The following is a 15,993-nucleotide window of genomic DNA, read 5'->3' on the forward strand; positions in this document are numbered from 1 at the left end:
TAGGCGTGAGGCAAAGTTTGCCAGGCTCTTACTTGGACGTCCCACAAATCAGTTAAGGATGTAGGTGATGGATGATGTCCTTGCAGATTTTTTTCATAACTACCTTTAAGGCATTTTTAAAACTAAGTAAAAACCAGCCTTAATTTAACGCTGATTTTGAATTGACGCCAAAAAAAGTTTAATTCATTGACTAATTATAAATTCCATTTTGGAATGTTTATTTTCCAACTTCATGTCCCAACTATGTTCTGCAGAAGGAAGAATTCAGTGGAATGCTCCTCGAACCTGGTGGTTGTCAACACGGGATCTGTGAAAGAAGCAGTTTCCCTATTATTGTACTCCATTTTTACCCGAATGGCTGCAAAGCATGAAAACATGTAATTGAGAGAACGCAAAGTTAGAAAGCTGTGAATGTGCTTGTGAGAATCTTATGTCAGTACGTGTTTAGTGATGAGATGCTTAGAACTGAGACGTTGAGTATCAGCTGATGGGCATAGTCAGGACAATGGGAAAAGAATCATTAGCTGTCATTTTACCTAGGTTTGAATGAGTTAAATCTGTATGTCTACAGTTTCAATGCTTATTTTGACTAGCATCACGGATTAAAATTTACTATCTTCTGATCTGGAAGTCTCAAATGTAGTTGTAGGTTTAATTGCTCAGACTTATCTTCTTTCTGTATCCTACACGGTTTCTTACGCATTGTAAATGGCATATAGAACTAAATTTAATAGTATATCTGTTATTTCACAAATAAAACCATAACCATACTTTGCTGTTATCATTTTGCAAAACAAACGATCAGCGTTGTTTAGATTTTTCTTTCTCATTTCAAATATTTCATTATTTCAAATTTCAGAAAACGAAGTTAAACAGCATTTTAATTTTCACATTTATTATCATATGAATATTACGAATTACGAAACTATGCTGGAATATAACTTCGAATGTCTGCCTGCTAACAAGATTGTCTCTACTTTTTAAAAAGTTCGCTCTGTATACACTGAAGCTTCATAACATCATATACGAACATATGATGTTATCTATATACGGACACTCTCTGTATGTATAACATAACATAACATTAGTGGCGCTTCCTCCTTAAGAAAAGAAGGAAAAGAGCTTAGGCAATATTGCCCATTGCTCTTCCGCTATTTGATCATTTACATCAAAGGATTTAAATGGTAACTCCCGTGAAAGGTAAATAATAAATAAATAGATAAGATCCCAAACTGACACCAAATATATAGTATCAGCAAAGATCCCATCTCTAAATTCAGGGTGTCGGTTAAATTGTGAAAACTTCCCGATTGGATGAAGAGCCGATTCAATCCCTCCCAAACCACCAAACGCAAACTCTTGACCAAACAAGGGTGCGATAGCGAATAAATAAGGAGGTGCTTTCTCAAGCCAAATGGCCAGGTGGTGTATAAAGATTTGATATCTATTTCCAAGTTATATTCCAAAACACAGCTATGAGAGAGAAATCCTTGCATAGTTTCTTTTACAAGGAAAAAAAGAAAAAAAAAACTCACAGGGCGTCTCAATGCTTGTTTCTTGTGGTTTCAAATTCACCTTACCTGTAGGTGTTTAGTATACATCAGAAACACTATTATATTATGCCAGAGAGCCTCTTTGTATTATAGAAGGGCTTGATCAAAGCTAATATAGGGAAACCCAAGGAATTTGTTTCTAGGGACAGAAAACACCGGACATCGTCCCAGAAAGTGAAAAGGTGTTTCCCCTTCTTCTCCACAAGCTGGGGAGAGAGGAGATTCGACAAGACCACATTTGTGGAGATGCTTGGCCAGATAAGCATGTCCGGTAACAAGTTGAATTACCTGGCGTAAGTTAGTTTTACTGAGGTGTATGAGTTTACCTGATAAGTTAAGTGTACTGAGCACCAATTTAGAATGAGCACAGTCTGGTAGTTTAGACCATATATCGTCGTGTTTGTTCTTTATCCAGCTTCTTACTTCTTTTTTAACAGTTTGATATGAAACTGGGTAAAATGGTTCTGGGCCAGACATGGGTAGTTGCGAAGCATCTTTAGCTGCTTTGTCAGCAAGTTCATTTCCAGCAAAATCACAATGACCTGGGACCCAGACTAAACTAATGGTATTATGGGCCTGAGACAGAGAATTGAGATCTTGCTCTGTATGTATACTCGGACTTCATAACATTCATTCATCATATATACGGACTTAGATGAAAATTTGTATATAAATCTTAGTCTGCAATTCTGCTTCAGCTTCCTTCCGCGTAACTTGTTTTCTCTACGTATCATATTCATCTTTATCTTCTCCCTGCTTCTCATTATCTCTCTCCTTTCTCATTCTACTGCCAATTATTTAGCAGTCATCTTGAGAAACTGAGGCGAGAGCCAAACTGTCTACATCCATTCACTAGCAATAACCTCACTTAAAATAAATATGTAAGTAAATCCAAGTTATCTGTCACGAAAGCCGGACGCGTTTTAAAGACAAAAAAAAAAAAAAAAAATGTTTGTTATTCAACTCGTCATCTACGAACATGATCGTAGGCCACAATTTACATCAACAGCATTTAGTGCTTAAATTGCTCCGGTACTTCTCAATTTTTAAGATAAATTACAATTCTAGCCGGAGCGCACCGGAGCCCTAAATAAGATGAACTCCGGTACTTCTTTTTATAAAACTGAACCGCAATTTAAAGGGAAAAAAATTAGAATTCCTAACATTTTTAGTTAACAATAAGCAGACCTTGCAATACTCTATTTCCCTAGAAATACGAACTCATGAGAACATGAGACGTTCAAGTAAAATCCCCTCACTCGCATGCGGAAACCTTTCTCTTTAAGAAGGGCAATAAATTTGGGGCATTTTGTTTAGGAACGCGTAAATTTCTCGCCATGCCATTTTATCTAGTGTATTGTTATCGATGGGTACAGTTAGTTATCGTGGCAGGAAGGGAAATTTGTGTTCTTATGTGACAACGAGTATAATAAGAGGGAAATACTGAGATAAACTGCTCAAGCACGTCCAATACTATCGTCTTCGCACAGTATCCGCTAACGTAACCAAATACGGGGGGGGGGGACAAAAGTGTAACCGGCAACTTTACTTTCATTCTTAGGAGTCATTTTACCCCTGATACACATTCGCTTGATGGCTATAATTATATCAGCAGTGTTCAAAGAGAACGCTCTCTCTCACCAAGATTTCTCTCAATTCTTTTGTTTCCACCCACTCATTCCCTCACGCCCTCATTCTTTTCACCCTATTTCTAGCATTATCTGAATTTTCATCAGCTATACTTTAAGCATATTTAACTCCCTCCCCCCAACGATCCCATGAAATTGTGCATCATATTGTATAGAAAATAGGTTTTTTTCTCCAACTCGACTTTTGGAGGATTAGACTAATGCATGAAAACGAAAACGAGACGTACGAGACAATATGTAGTATATTTTGCATTACTTTATTAATACAGTATGTAATATAGTGCAGCCTCACTTTACTTATTATTATATAATAAGTAAAGTAGTATACTTTATTATTATATAATTTATCAATTAAATATGATCCTATTTACATAATCTGCACGAATATCCAGTATTATGTATAATATTCGCTATTATCCGCGGTTTTACGTATCTGTGGTAAACCTTGGAACATACTACACGCGAATACAGAGTCACTATGTATAAGTTGTTTCATTTTAAATAAAATGACATAATATGTCATATAATGACATAATGGCATAACATATAATGACAGAAAATGTCATAATTTCAAGTTACTGAAGCCATTGTTTAAATATTATATTATTGCAAAATCACGTCGTTTTCTGAAGAATCGTTTTATATAACAATACAGTAGGATTTAAAGTCTACCCACACACACACAATAAAAAATTATTTTAACAACTTGTTACATATACAACTATACTGATATTGCGTTCGTGGTTTATTATCTTAAATAATATTGTAGAGACATTAGATATATTTCGAGCGACATTAGGTTATTATATATCTTAAAGAGAAATATAACTTTTGAGCTTTCTAGCCCAAAAGGCTATTAATTTCGTTTTGGCATTTTGCGTCGAAAAATTTAAAAGTCTGAATAACTTTTCATATTGCTGCCACCAAATATTATCGCCCTGTATTATATTTTAGGGCACTGAGTTTAGTTTTACATTAGTTTTTATGATATTTTAAGAAATTAAATAATGAAGAATCCGCATAAATGTATACATATTTCTCGCATTGTGATAAAACAAAGGTACCTAGAGCCATCCAATTTTCAATGGTGCACATATCCACCCAAATATGGAATTTGGAAGCCCAAAGTTGGAATTTGTTTTATTATCTATTTCATATTTTGTAAAGCCTATATGAGTTTTTGATTAGGAAACTCGACAATTTCAAAGCCAGGAATGGCAACCCCGCCCCAAAAATAATAAATAAATACATTTTTATCTTCAACGCGCGAGACAGTCTATCGAAAAATCTAAAGATACGATCTTTCTAAATTATTTTGCGATACGGCTATTGAATTGAATTTTATGATTTAAGTGCGAAGAACATGGTATTTAATAAATAGAGGTAACACACAGAACGTTAAAAAATGCCCATATGGGCGTAATATCTGAAAGCTTTCAGACTTTTTTTAAAATTTTCTTTAAAATTTATTTCTTAAAGCTTAACATCAGAAGTTCTATTATTATTAGATTACTGATATTATAAAGTATTTCTCCCGCCTTCTTAACGAGAATCTGTGGTGTCTGCGCGCTCAGCGCGTAATAGAGAGGTCCGCGGTTCGATTCCCGGTGAAGGCGTTGCTAACTTTTCATCTCTCCGGCTTTTCCAATTAACCTCTACAGTGGCGCCCGAATCAAAAGGGTGCTGGATAATGATTCTCCTCACCCAGGATTTGGCGATTAGGTCCCCTAAAAACCTCAGTCGCCCTTTAAAAGGGAGAGTATATGAGGTATTTCTCCCGCCTTCTTGGCATGCCTTCGTGGTGTACTGGTCTGCACGCTCAGCACGTAATTGAGAGGTCCGTGGTTCGATTATCGGCGAAGGCATTGCATATTTTTCATCTTTCCGGCCTCGAAATATATCTAATGTCTCTACAATATTATTACCTATATCATTTTATAGATAGTTTCAGTTTTTTTCTTTTTTAATTTTTACTTTTAATCCATCCACTATACAGAAAATTGTTTTCTGATAAACTGAGATCTTGTACCTTTCAAGCATAGCATTTAAATCTATCAAACCTTGTAGAGTCATTAGGTTAATTGGAAGCAGAAAAGATGAAAAATATGCAACCGCCTTCGCTGGGACTTCTGGAATACCGTTACACCACGAAGGACGCTAGGAAAGTGGGAGACATACCTTATAACCTGTGCAACTATGTGTAGATATTTATCGTCCGATAAATGTAAATATTATCACACAGAATTATAAATTTTTCAAAATTCTTGCAAACTTGCGGTTGAGAAGGGAAGTATTTAAGTCATATGTAATTTAAATTTTACATTAATAAATTTATTTCGTATTATACAGTTATATTCACATCAGAGATGTTAAATAATAAAAATTGCTTCTACTTGTTTATTAATTAATCCTTAAATTCCAAAAGAAATTTCTTAAAATTATTATCACATGATCTTTACTTTTAACAAAATTAAGCAAGCATTATTCTGAAGCATACAAATTTAAAGTAGCCCAGGGGCAAAACAAAAAATCATACTGCGTGTCACATTAAGACACAGGACAAATAGCTTGATACTTAACACCATAAATGTTTTATAGAAATCGCCAGGTGTTTAAAACAACACCGTTTTGGAAGAAAGATCGGAAGATATGGGAACCTATTCAAATAAAGGCATGGTCAAGGGGCACCCTCACTGGAGAAGACACCGGACGGAAATTTATAATGTAGGCGGGCCCCGTTGCTTGGTACAACAGCTGCATTGAAATGCGGAATGATCCCTGCCTATTATTTCCGCAGCACTTTCAATTAGCTGAACAGTAGTAGAGTAAACTACTTTCGTTGACAACCTCTTTCATTCGTTTTACTTGCATTTACTTCAGCACATTTCTCGCGAGATATATAACGTATGTGAAACGGATTTTTAGAAATACTTCTTATTGAAAATTATAAAATAATGTCCAAACATAAAATAAATAATTATTTCGAATGTAGTCGAAAGGCAAGAGTAGGTAATATTATTAATGCGAATTTAGATACTGCAAATGATGATTATGATATGAAGATGACTAGTGATGCAGAAGGTGATAAAGATTATAGTTTTCCGTTTTTCCAAAATCGGAACTAAGTCTAGGAGAAAGCAGTTTTCCTGAAATGTTGCCAAGCTGCTGGTCCATTCAACAAGGTATAGAATTTTTGAAAAAAAAAAAAAAAAAAAAAAAAAAAAAAACCAAAAACGACTGGTTAATTTTCAAGGATAAAAAATTTCGGTGGTATCAATTAGTGTCACACTTGGGTGCTATGAGATCCCAAGGTTTGAACTCTCCAGTCGATAACATTTGGGCCAGTGTTAGTATTAGGACCAAATGGCGATTCGAAATTTAAACAGCAGAAATCACTAAGGGAAAAAATTTGTGAACATAAATCATCTAAGACCCATAAATTAGCAGAAAAAGTAAAAAATAACAAAGAAATAGATGAAATCGGCACAGTTGTTTCAGCTATGAGAAAAGATGAGCAGATAATCACCGAACGTATTTTTATAACAGCGTATCATTTGGCAAAACAAAACAGACCTTTCTATGAATTTCATAAGGAAATTGATGTCCAGATATTGAATGGATTAAATATGGGAAGGATTTTGCATTCATACGTGTCAGCTATGAATATAGTTAATCATATTTCCGAAAAAATGCAAGAGTCCTTAGCTCGGAAAATTGTAGAAGAGGATCAGAAGTTTTCTTTAATTTTAGATGAATATACAACGCTTAGCAAGGATGCCTGTCTCATCATATACATACGCACGCAACATTTTAGTATGGAAAATCCAGTTAACATATTTTTAAGTTTAAAGTGTTTAAATAACTCTACTGCAAATGGCATTTTGAACTGTTTGTTAAGTGAATTAAATAGATATAAAATAGACGACAATATTCTTGGAAAAAATTTGGTGGCTGTTACTTGCGACGGAGCATCCGTAATGCTGTGGAAAAAATCTGGTCTATGCAAGTTATTACTCGACAAATTTCCAGATATTATTATATGGCATTGTTTAAACCATTGACTCGAACTTAGTGTTGGAGATGCTGCTAATCTTGTTAGCGGAATAAGCTATTTAAAAATATTTTTGGACAAGTTAAGGAATATTTATCATAATTCACCAAAAAATCAAACAGAACTGAATGCATATGCTGCATATGCATATCGCATTCTAGATACTCGCTGGGTAGATTCGAGGTTTCTCTCTGTGAAAGCTGTGTGGCATGATTATTTAGCATTATATGAACATTTTTCTAGTTCTTCGAAAGATGTAAAACGAGATTCAAAAGAAAGATCTAAATTTTCAGGCTTAGCAAAAATTTTAGAAACGGATACATTTGTTTTAAATCTTGGACTTATGTATGATGCTCTTCAAGAATTATCGGAACTATCTTTGAAGTTGCAAAACAGGAGCACAACTATTATTCACGCTCATCGTCTGATCTGTCTACAAATACAATTATTTGAATCAAGATCTTCGAAACCTGGAAAGTACGCATCCGAAGCAATACAGTCCGTTGAAAATAGGAAGTTAAAAGGTGTAAGCCTTAGCAAAAGCGGGAAATCTATCCCCAAAATTCAGTATTGTCAACTATACAGATGTCTTGCTGATTCAATGAAAAGTAGAATATTGTCTGTTCGTACTCGAAACGTCGGCACTGAATATGAAGAAATTATAAAAGGCATAAAAGTACTCAACCCGAAATTTTGGCCTCTTTCATCCCCTGACATGGAGAAGAAGAAATAGGAAATTTGTGCAAAAGGTTCCACCTAAATGAACGAGAAACTTTAAGGGAATTCAGAGTTTTTATAGATGCTAACGGAAAGGAAATAAATTCTTCATTGCGAAAAGTTTTATCATCAATAAACTGTATACCTGTTTCCAGTACAGAGTGTGAGAGAGGATTTTCGACAATGAACTTAATATGCAATCCGCAACGCGCATCTCTTCATGTCAAAACTCTTTCTAATTTAATGTTTATTAGACTCGTCGGCCCTTCACTAAAAAACTTTCAGCCAACAACTTATGTACGTTCCTGGCTAGCAACAGGTCATCATAGCGTAGTGGACAGTCAGTCAAAAGAAAGAAAAGAAGAACTAGAAGATCGGGATTTGATTGCCTTATGGAAAATATGTCAATGACCTTCTTCATAAAAGATTAGTACGTAAGCGATTGATTATTAGTATTAGAAAAATTAAACCTAAACAATTTGAAACTTATTAACGACTCAGTTTAACAAAACATTAGACTAATTTATTTAAAAATCATAAGTCTGTCTGCATTAAAAATTTATGTTTTTAATAATATCATCCATTGTTAGCTGATATAAAATAGCTCTGTTTCCATATTATGTTTATATTTCATATTTCTAGCATTTATTATTAACAGCTTAGGAAAAAATTGCTTAATTTGTAATGTGTGTGGAAAAAATACACTACATTAATATAAATATTCACATAACGTATATAAATGTTTATTACCTTTTGTATTTCTGTGATCTAATTAGTATAATTTCTCTAAAATATAAAGCTAAAAGTGTCATTTATGTTAATTTATTTCAATAGTTACGCATAGTTATATCATTTAACCTTCCTTTGATTTATGCGTTGGAAAGAGATCAGTTTAACCAATTTTCCTATATCGCGAAATGTGAGAATTGTTTTGATAAAGATATGTATAAAATCAAAATTCGAGTTGCTTTTCTGGAAGAAGTTTTGTTGTACGACACATTTTCTAACAAATGATGCAAGTGTTAAAATTGCGAATTATTTTTTACTTTAGAAATAAATACCATTGAAAAGAAATTCATTGATGAAATTGAACTTCAGTAATTTACAACTTATTAACAATTCAGTTTATTAAAGCTGAAATCAATTTATCAGAAAACGCAAACTTTTATATTTTTAAAATTTGCGATATATGAATCTTTATGCGTGTTCTCATTATTAAATTATGCGAAAAATCAGCCTCGGACAATTTCTTTTCCGATAAATTAAAAATTTGCTTAGGACATATTTATGTTAAATATATTAGTTTAAATGTCATCAAAACAGAGCTTACATTGCACCGGCGCCAAGCTCCGGTGACTTCTTGGTTTCTGAGATGTATTCTAATTCTAGCCGGAGCGCACCGGAGTCCTAAATAAGAAAGCTCTGGCACTTCTTTTATGTAACTGAACAATTATTTCAGCAAAAATTTGATCTCCAAAATCTTATTTTTAGCAATAAAATTATATTAAAAATCGTTTATTCAATTTTAATCACCTAATGAGTTGAATTTTAAATTATTTTTAATACGTAATAATAAATTAATTATGAATTAATTAAATAAAAATTAATCGATATTAATTATTAATATCAATTAAATAATTATTAATTTGATACTCATTAACTATATAATTAAAAAATTGCTAATGATTTTTAATAGTAATTTTATTTATTTATTTAACTCTTGTTCCTCTTTCCTGACGGTCTTCTACTAGGGCTCCGGCACTTCTACTTTTGGAAATTAAGTCCTGACAACATTGTAATGTAATGTTCCTTATATCTTTCCGGAAAAGAGACAAAGTAAATATGGAGTCCTTCAGCGTGAATTGTTTCTGAAAATCGTGAACGCTGGTAGCATAAGATGGGAATGATAGTTCTTCATAGTCTGGAAACTTCCTAGATTCACTAGTTGCATAACGCTTGTTAATTTGGGAGGTAGAAACATAATACAAATTTTTTTTAACATTTAAGTTTCAGAGTTTTAGCCAATTATGTTATTTTTATCTCATGGGTCTAAATTTCGGATTTAAATTTAAACTTTCAAAAGTGCAGTTATTTTCATATTTCCGGTTAATCGGGTGCAGAGTACGAGGATTTTACTGTACTTGGATTCTTATATTTTCAGATTAATTTGGAAGAAAAGCCTATTGTCCCCACAGCTGAAGATTTTATGATGAAAGGTAAAAATTTAAATGATTTAGATACACATAGAAGTGATTCAGTGTTCTTTAAAGAGTATTTGCATAATTTTGTGACTTTTTTAGGTATTCCAGTCAGCCAAGGTGTAACTGAAGGTTTCATCCGTGTTGCTATCACTCTAGAGGAAGCCTCTCACTTAAAGGTATATGAAAATTCAATTTATTTTTTTTTTATAAATTTGTAAGGAAATAATTTAACCTTCATGTCATGAAATGTACAGTACTACCATATAATATTAAAAGATGAATAGAAATGGAATTTACCTTATAATTTTTCCTTAGATCGAAATCATCATTCCTAAATAAGAAAGAGAACTTAAAGTAAATGAAGCTCACTTAGTAAGATCAAATTATAAGTTCTTAAAATGGAAAAGAAAGGCGAGCCGCCCAGACGGTGTAGTGGATATTGCGATGCCAAAGGACCCGGGTTCGAATCTCAGGCATGGCTGTAATTGTCCGTCCCTTCATAGGAAGTAACGGTGTCCTACCTATTAGATGCTTCCACAATAAAGCGGCCACCAGTTCCGACTTCCGGAGTTTACAAGAAAATGAAAAACTATCTTTGTGATCATTGTTGTAATTAATTGTATAAATGAATTAATTGAGATAAAGAAAGTTTTATTGTAATTGTCGAATTTTAACGTAGTCCGACTTAACATAGTCCATAAACGTAGTCCGACTTAACATAGTCCATAAACGTAGTCCGACTTAAGCTAAATTTGCTTGCAGGTGGTATGACTTGGAATACTAGTTGTCCAAGTCGTATTAAGTCCGCATTCATAATTTTTTTTTTTTTTTTTACTTTTATCCAAGAGAATATGTATGGAATTTTATTGTAATAAATATTAAGAACGACAACACCACAAAATTTTATTACCATACATAATTTTTATTTTTTTCACAGCTTCTACGATTTGTACTTATTTTATCTGAGGGTATCACTTACGGAACCTTACTCTACATGACAATAAGCTAATTTCTTTTCTTAATTTTTTTTTCAGAATAAGATAATTTCTTTTACATTGTATAGGCATCAAGTTATTTTTGAAGCAGAAGAAGTAACAAATGAACAATGCCCTCGTCGGGACTCGAAACTTGGACCTCTGGAATACGCGCCGAGCGTTCTGACCATTACACCATGAAGACGCGCTAAGAAGACGGGAGAAATACTGTACATAATTCCCCTTTTAAAGAGCGACTGGTGATTAGGGGTCCCCAATCGCCAAATCCTGGTGATGGTTAATTATCATCCACACCTTTTTTCAGTTCGAGCGCCACTGTAGAGACATTAGGTTATTTTTGAAGCAGAAAAGTGAAAAATGAACAATGCCCTCGCTGGGACTCGAACCTCGGACCTCTCGAATACGCGCCAAGGGTGCTGACCGTTATATTCCGAAGGCATGCTAAGAAGGCGGAAGAAGTACCTTATAAAACCCAACTAGATTACTTGCTGTGTCCCGTGATCTTTCCTTGCGACAATTATGCTTTAAATTTAATCTATATCTCCGGTAATCTATGTCACCTCTGCTCCTAACAATACTCGTTCAAACAGAGGGGCTCCTGCTTTGCTCGTGAACGCAGCCTGCAGTAATCAAGAAGGAGTTATAGAGAGATGCTTGGTAAGTTAATAAGAAGTTAACTATATTCATTCTAACGTATTAATAATTAGTAACAAAGTACAATCAAGAGCCTAAGAATTCCTTCGGAAACACGATATGAAACACTGTGCAACTCGGATGTAGTCATTAATTGTTAACTAATATGTGTAAGACACATTCACATTTAAAACTTAGCTAACTCACTAAACTCTGTGCAGAATTCTCAACAAATACTGACTAATTCTGAATGATCCTTTGTGACTTTTATTTGTTTTAATCTCAGTAAATATTCTGAAAATTCAAAATATCAATTGCTAATTAAAATGACAATTGGTGTAAGAAATTTCGGCCCACCAATGGCTGAGCTGTTAAATTGCTAAAGAGTGGTACTTTGACTCTACTTGTATTCCAAGTGAACGGGCTGTCTGCGTTAGTTTTTGCAGCTTTTCTTACGCATTACGTTAATATAAGTCGGTATTACTTAAAAAGTACTCTATGAAGGCGTCCTTTCAGTTAGGAAGATAACCTTCGAGTGCTTTGCCAAAATCTAACTATTTTAATCTAATCGAAAACTTTAAGATATTTCCGTCTATTTGCTTGACATTTTGAACAGTTTTAATGCTATAGATAAACTAGGTTGTGTGTTCAAAGATAGCAGCTGATAGTCGTAAGACTTTGAGTTGATGTCTTCAAACAGTCACTGTATTCTCCTATTCATTCTTATGGAACAGGTGTGGCCATAGTGCGGCTGTTATGCAAATAAAATGTATAAATATGGTAAACTTAAACTATTCAATGTTTAAAAGAAAGTAGTTAATTTATTTCATTTCTTTTTACAGAGTTATTAGTAAACCTGAATTGATCAATGTCCAAAAGCTAATTACTTTATTTCTTTTCTTGTTAATTAAAAACTTAATAATGTTATTCAAAAACATGAAAAAAAGAAAAAAAAACAAACAAACAAAGAAATATATTGTACTGATTCTATCCAGCAATTTTGAAAGGAAAATATTAAGAAGTTTATAGATTAATTAATTAAAAGTTTTAATATTTAAGAGTTAGTAAATTTGCTTGCAGATGCTTTACGAATGGATGGATAGATGCTCGTGAAAGCTTTACAGGAAGGGTCTGCCGAATTTTTGAATCACTCGTTATGGTAGAAACAAACTTCGAGTGGTCTGTGAGCTGAACAGGAAACGCATGTAATGCATCATAAACATTTAACATCATTTAGGATCTAATGAAAGTTAAAAATATTTTAGAAATTGATTCGATGTCCGAATTGATGAGAAATTTATGCCAACTGTAAGCTTTGTGAAATTCTCATAGATCTGATGACAGTCACAGCGTAGAAGATGACGTTACCTTAAGAAAATTTCGAGAATTCGTAAAATTTGGAGGAACGCAGATATACGGCTTGCTTTGCGTGGAACGAGCATGTAGATGAATTACGGGATAATTTTGACAAAGCAGAAAATGATTTGAATGCCTGTGCCGCAGATTTAAAAGGAATCTAAAGTTTTAAGAATATTTTCAAAACTGTGATAGATCAATATTTAAAATCGGCGTATTTAAAAACTGAGAAAGAGTATTTTTACTGCATCAAGCTATATTTAGAGAAACCAAAGGCATGACAAAACTTACGTTTCAACGTATCCTCACATGCTGAAGGCAAACAGTCATTGAATGATTATTTAGAATCAGATGTTTTTTCATATGCAACTTATTTTACTACTTTTCAAATGATGTTATAAACTTGTTTCAGTTACATAAACTAAGTTCCAGCACCTTACAAAGTGGCAACGAATTATCGCTGCGTATGAAGTTAATGACAAAGACTTGAGAAGGTTTAAACATACTTTTTTATTAAATCAGAACTTTGAGTATAAATGCACGATTCGTTTTTAAAAATAGCATAACTACTTGTGGCGCTGTAACTTAAATAAATAGTAAATTCAAGTTTCAAATTAAAACTAAGTCTAATAGGCAACGGTTGCAAAAAGGATTTAACGCGAAGTTGGCTCAAAACTTCTTACGGACGTAATAATTCAAATACGGCAAAAATAGTGCAAAGCGGAATAACACAATTTATTTGAACTAGCTAATCTAGTAAGGTGACCTCGAGACACAAAACACGCTCTGATTTAAACTCCGAAATCTTCCTTTAAATACTATCTGTTTCAACCTTATTTACATTCTGATAGAGAATCGAAAACGGGAAGTGATAGTAAAGATCACTCATTAACAAAAAAGGAGACAAATTAAGGAAGTACTTCACTGAAATTTGACAGCGGAAAGCATGAAAAGAAGTATTTTAAATAACTATAATAATCCGTTCTTTTTAAAATAAAAGTACTTTTTCCAAAGGCTATTTATTTCTATTATTGTAGCCTGGAGAAATTCTTCTGACATACGGCACAGATATTGGTTGGACACCTTATTTTCCGACGTTGGCTGGAGTTGTGACTGAGTTAGGAGGACTCATATCACATGGTATTTACTTTCCACTCTTTCTTACTTAGTGTAATAAATGTTAACAAGAAATAGATACCGAAATAACGAAACTATTTCTGTATAATTTTAACAGTTGACTTGGAGAGTCTGGAACTGCTATTCCGATAAAACGCTCCCGTTTCGGATATTCTGGTCAACTATTTGGATACAGTCGGGGGTATCATTGAAAATGAACTTAACAGAAAAAAAATGAAAAACCTGAAATGAATAATAAATATAAATGAAAAAAATCTTTGACACAATAATTTAATAAGCTATAATACGACTTATTATAATAAGATTAAAATTATCCCATTTTAGAAAAAATATTCTATATTTTTTATGCGTAATATTTTGGTGTAAGTGGTTAGCATAAGGTTAGTGATTGCTTAGCTTAACGGGCAAAAAGGAGATCGCCGTTTCGAATCTTGGTGAAAGAACAACTTATTGTTATGCTAAAAATACGTAACGGTTTCTACAGCACCGCTAAAAATAAAAGTATAGTAAACTATATTTATCACCAACTGGATTTATCACTACCTGGACTTGTTCGACTGCGCCTCGTGCCTCTCCCTAGCTGCCCTTTCAAACTGGGAAATAATATAAGAAATCATTGCATTTGCCCATTTTACGAATAGTTCTTTTCATCTGTCAGCTGGACGATCAGGAGGAATAAAGATCTTTAGAAATGAATAAGTTCAGCTATCAATATCTACGATATTAGCAATTGTTTTGCCGTTCTACAGTAAATAAACTTAATAGTTTTTTAGAAGGGGCTCGGTCAGTCCTTAACTGGTAAATTTCGCGTTGAATACATTTTCAACTACTGTTTTCAAAGATAAGAGGACGAATAGTTATGTTGCACATAAAATATTTTGACGTTTAATATTTTTTTATTTTTTATTTTGACAATGTACAGATAATCTACTCATGGGAAGTAGAGAATTTAGCAAGTGTAACTCAATTCGGTTCAATATATATATATATATATATTGATTTATGCACTTTTTTCATTTCATCGATAATTTGTTTCAGGAGCTGTAGTCAGTCGAGAATACGGAATACCTTGCATAGCAGGAATGCATGGAGCAACGAGAAAATTTCAAACAGGTAACGTGTTGCATTTTTAATGGTTTTATTTGGAAAGAATTATACGTATGAAACAGTTCACTGAATTATACGCAAGGAGAATACAAGCAGAAAATTAATAAAAAGTGTCCATTACAAAAGAAGTTCTTCATTTCTTTTCATTTTAATCTTCTTTTAACTGGAAAATCAGTTAAAAAGTTTATTAATTTTCTATTTCAGTCTAGATTTCGAACATTTGAAAAAAGTAACTATTTGTTAAAGCTTGAATTTAACAAATATTCTCTACCCGTATAAAGCAAATATAAAAATTAAAATTTTAAATTTAATTAAGAAGTTTTAATTGCAAAGAAATAAAAATTATTGCTGCGAACTAATTTACAATATCATTTAAATTCTAACAGAATATGTAACAGCACTTATCTAAAGAAAATTATTTTAATTTAATTTAATTATACTATTTTCTTGTGAAACAATATTTGTTAAAGTTTATACTCAAGGATAAACTGGCAGAAGGTTGCGGGCTTAAGAAATATAAAGATTTAATTGTTAATTTCAAATAAAAGTATTTGCAGGAAGGAAAGTAAAACTGTCAAAATTTGAGAGCTATAC

The 15,993-nt window shown here is 33.0% G+C and overlaps 1 protein-coding gene across 1 annotated transcript in view; it reads left to right on the forward strand.

The window, feature by feature from the left end:
• LOC118190113 (uncharacterized) overlaps positions 1-15,993 on the forward strand; it is a 120,918-nt gene that overhangs the window by 103,767 nt on the left and 1,158 nt on the right. The window contains exons 36-39 of the mRNA XM_035360805.2: positions 10,132-10,186; positions 10,271-10,347; positions 14,193-14,295; positions 15,331-15,405. Coding sequence (XP_035216696.1) covers positions 10,132-10,186; positions 10,271-10,347; positions 14,193-14,295; positions 15,331-15,405 — 310 coding nt within the window. The remainder of the gene's footprint in view (positions 1-10,131; positions 10,187-10,270; positions 10,348-14,192; positions 14,296-15,330; positions 15,406-15,993) is intronic.

Source organism: Stegodyphus dumicola, chromosome 6 (genome assembly GCF_044657685.1).
Source record: "Stegodyphus dumicola isolate Sdum_Otavi_A_Nest chromosome 6, ASM4465768v1".
NCBI classification, from domain to species: Eukaryota; Metazoa; Arthropoda; class Arachnida; order Araneae; family Eresidae; genus Stegodyphus; species Stegodyphus dumicola.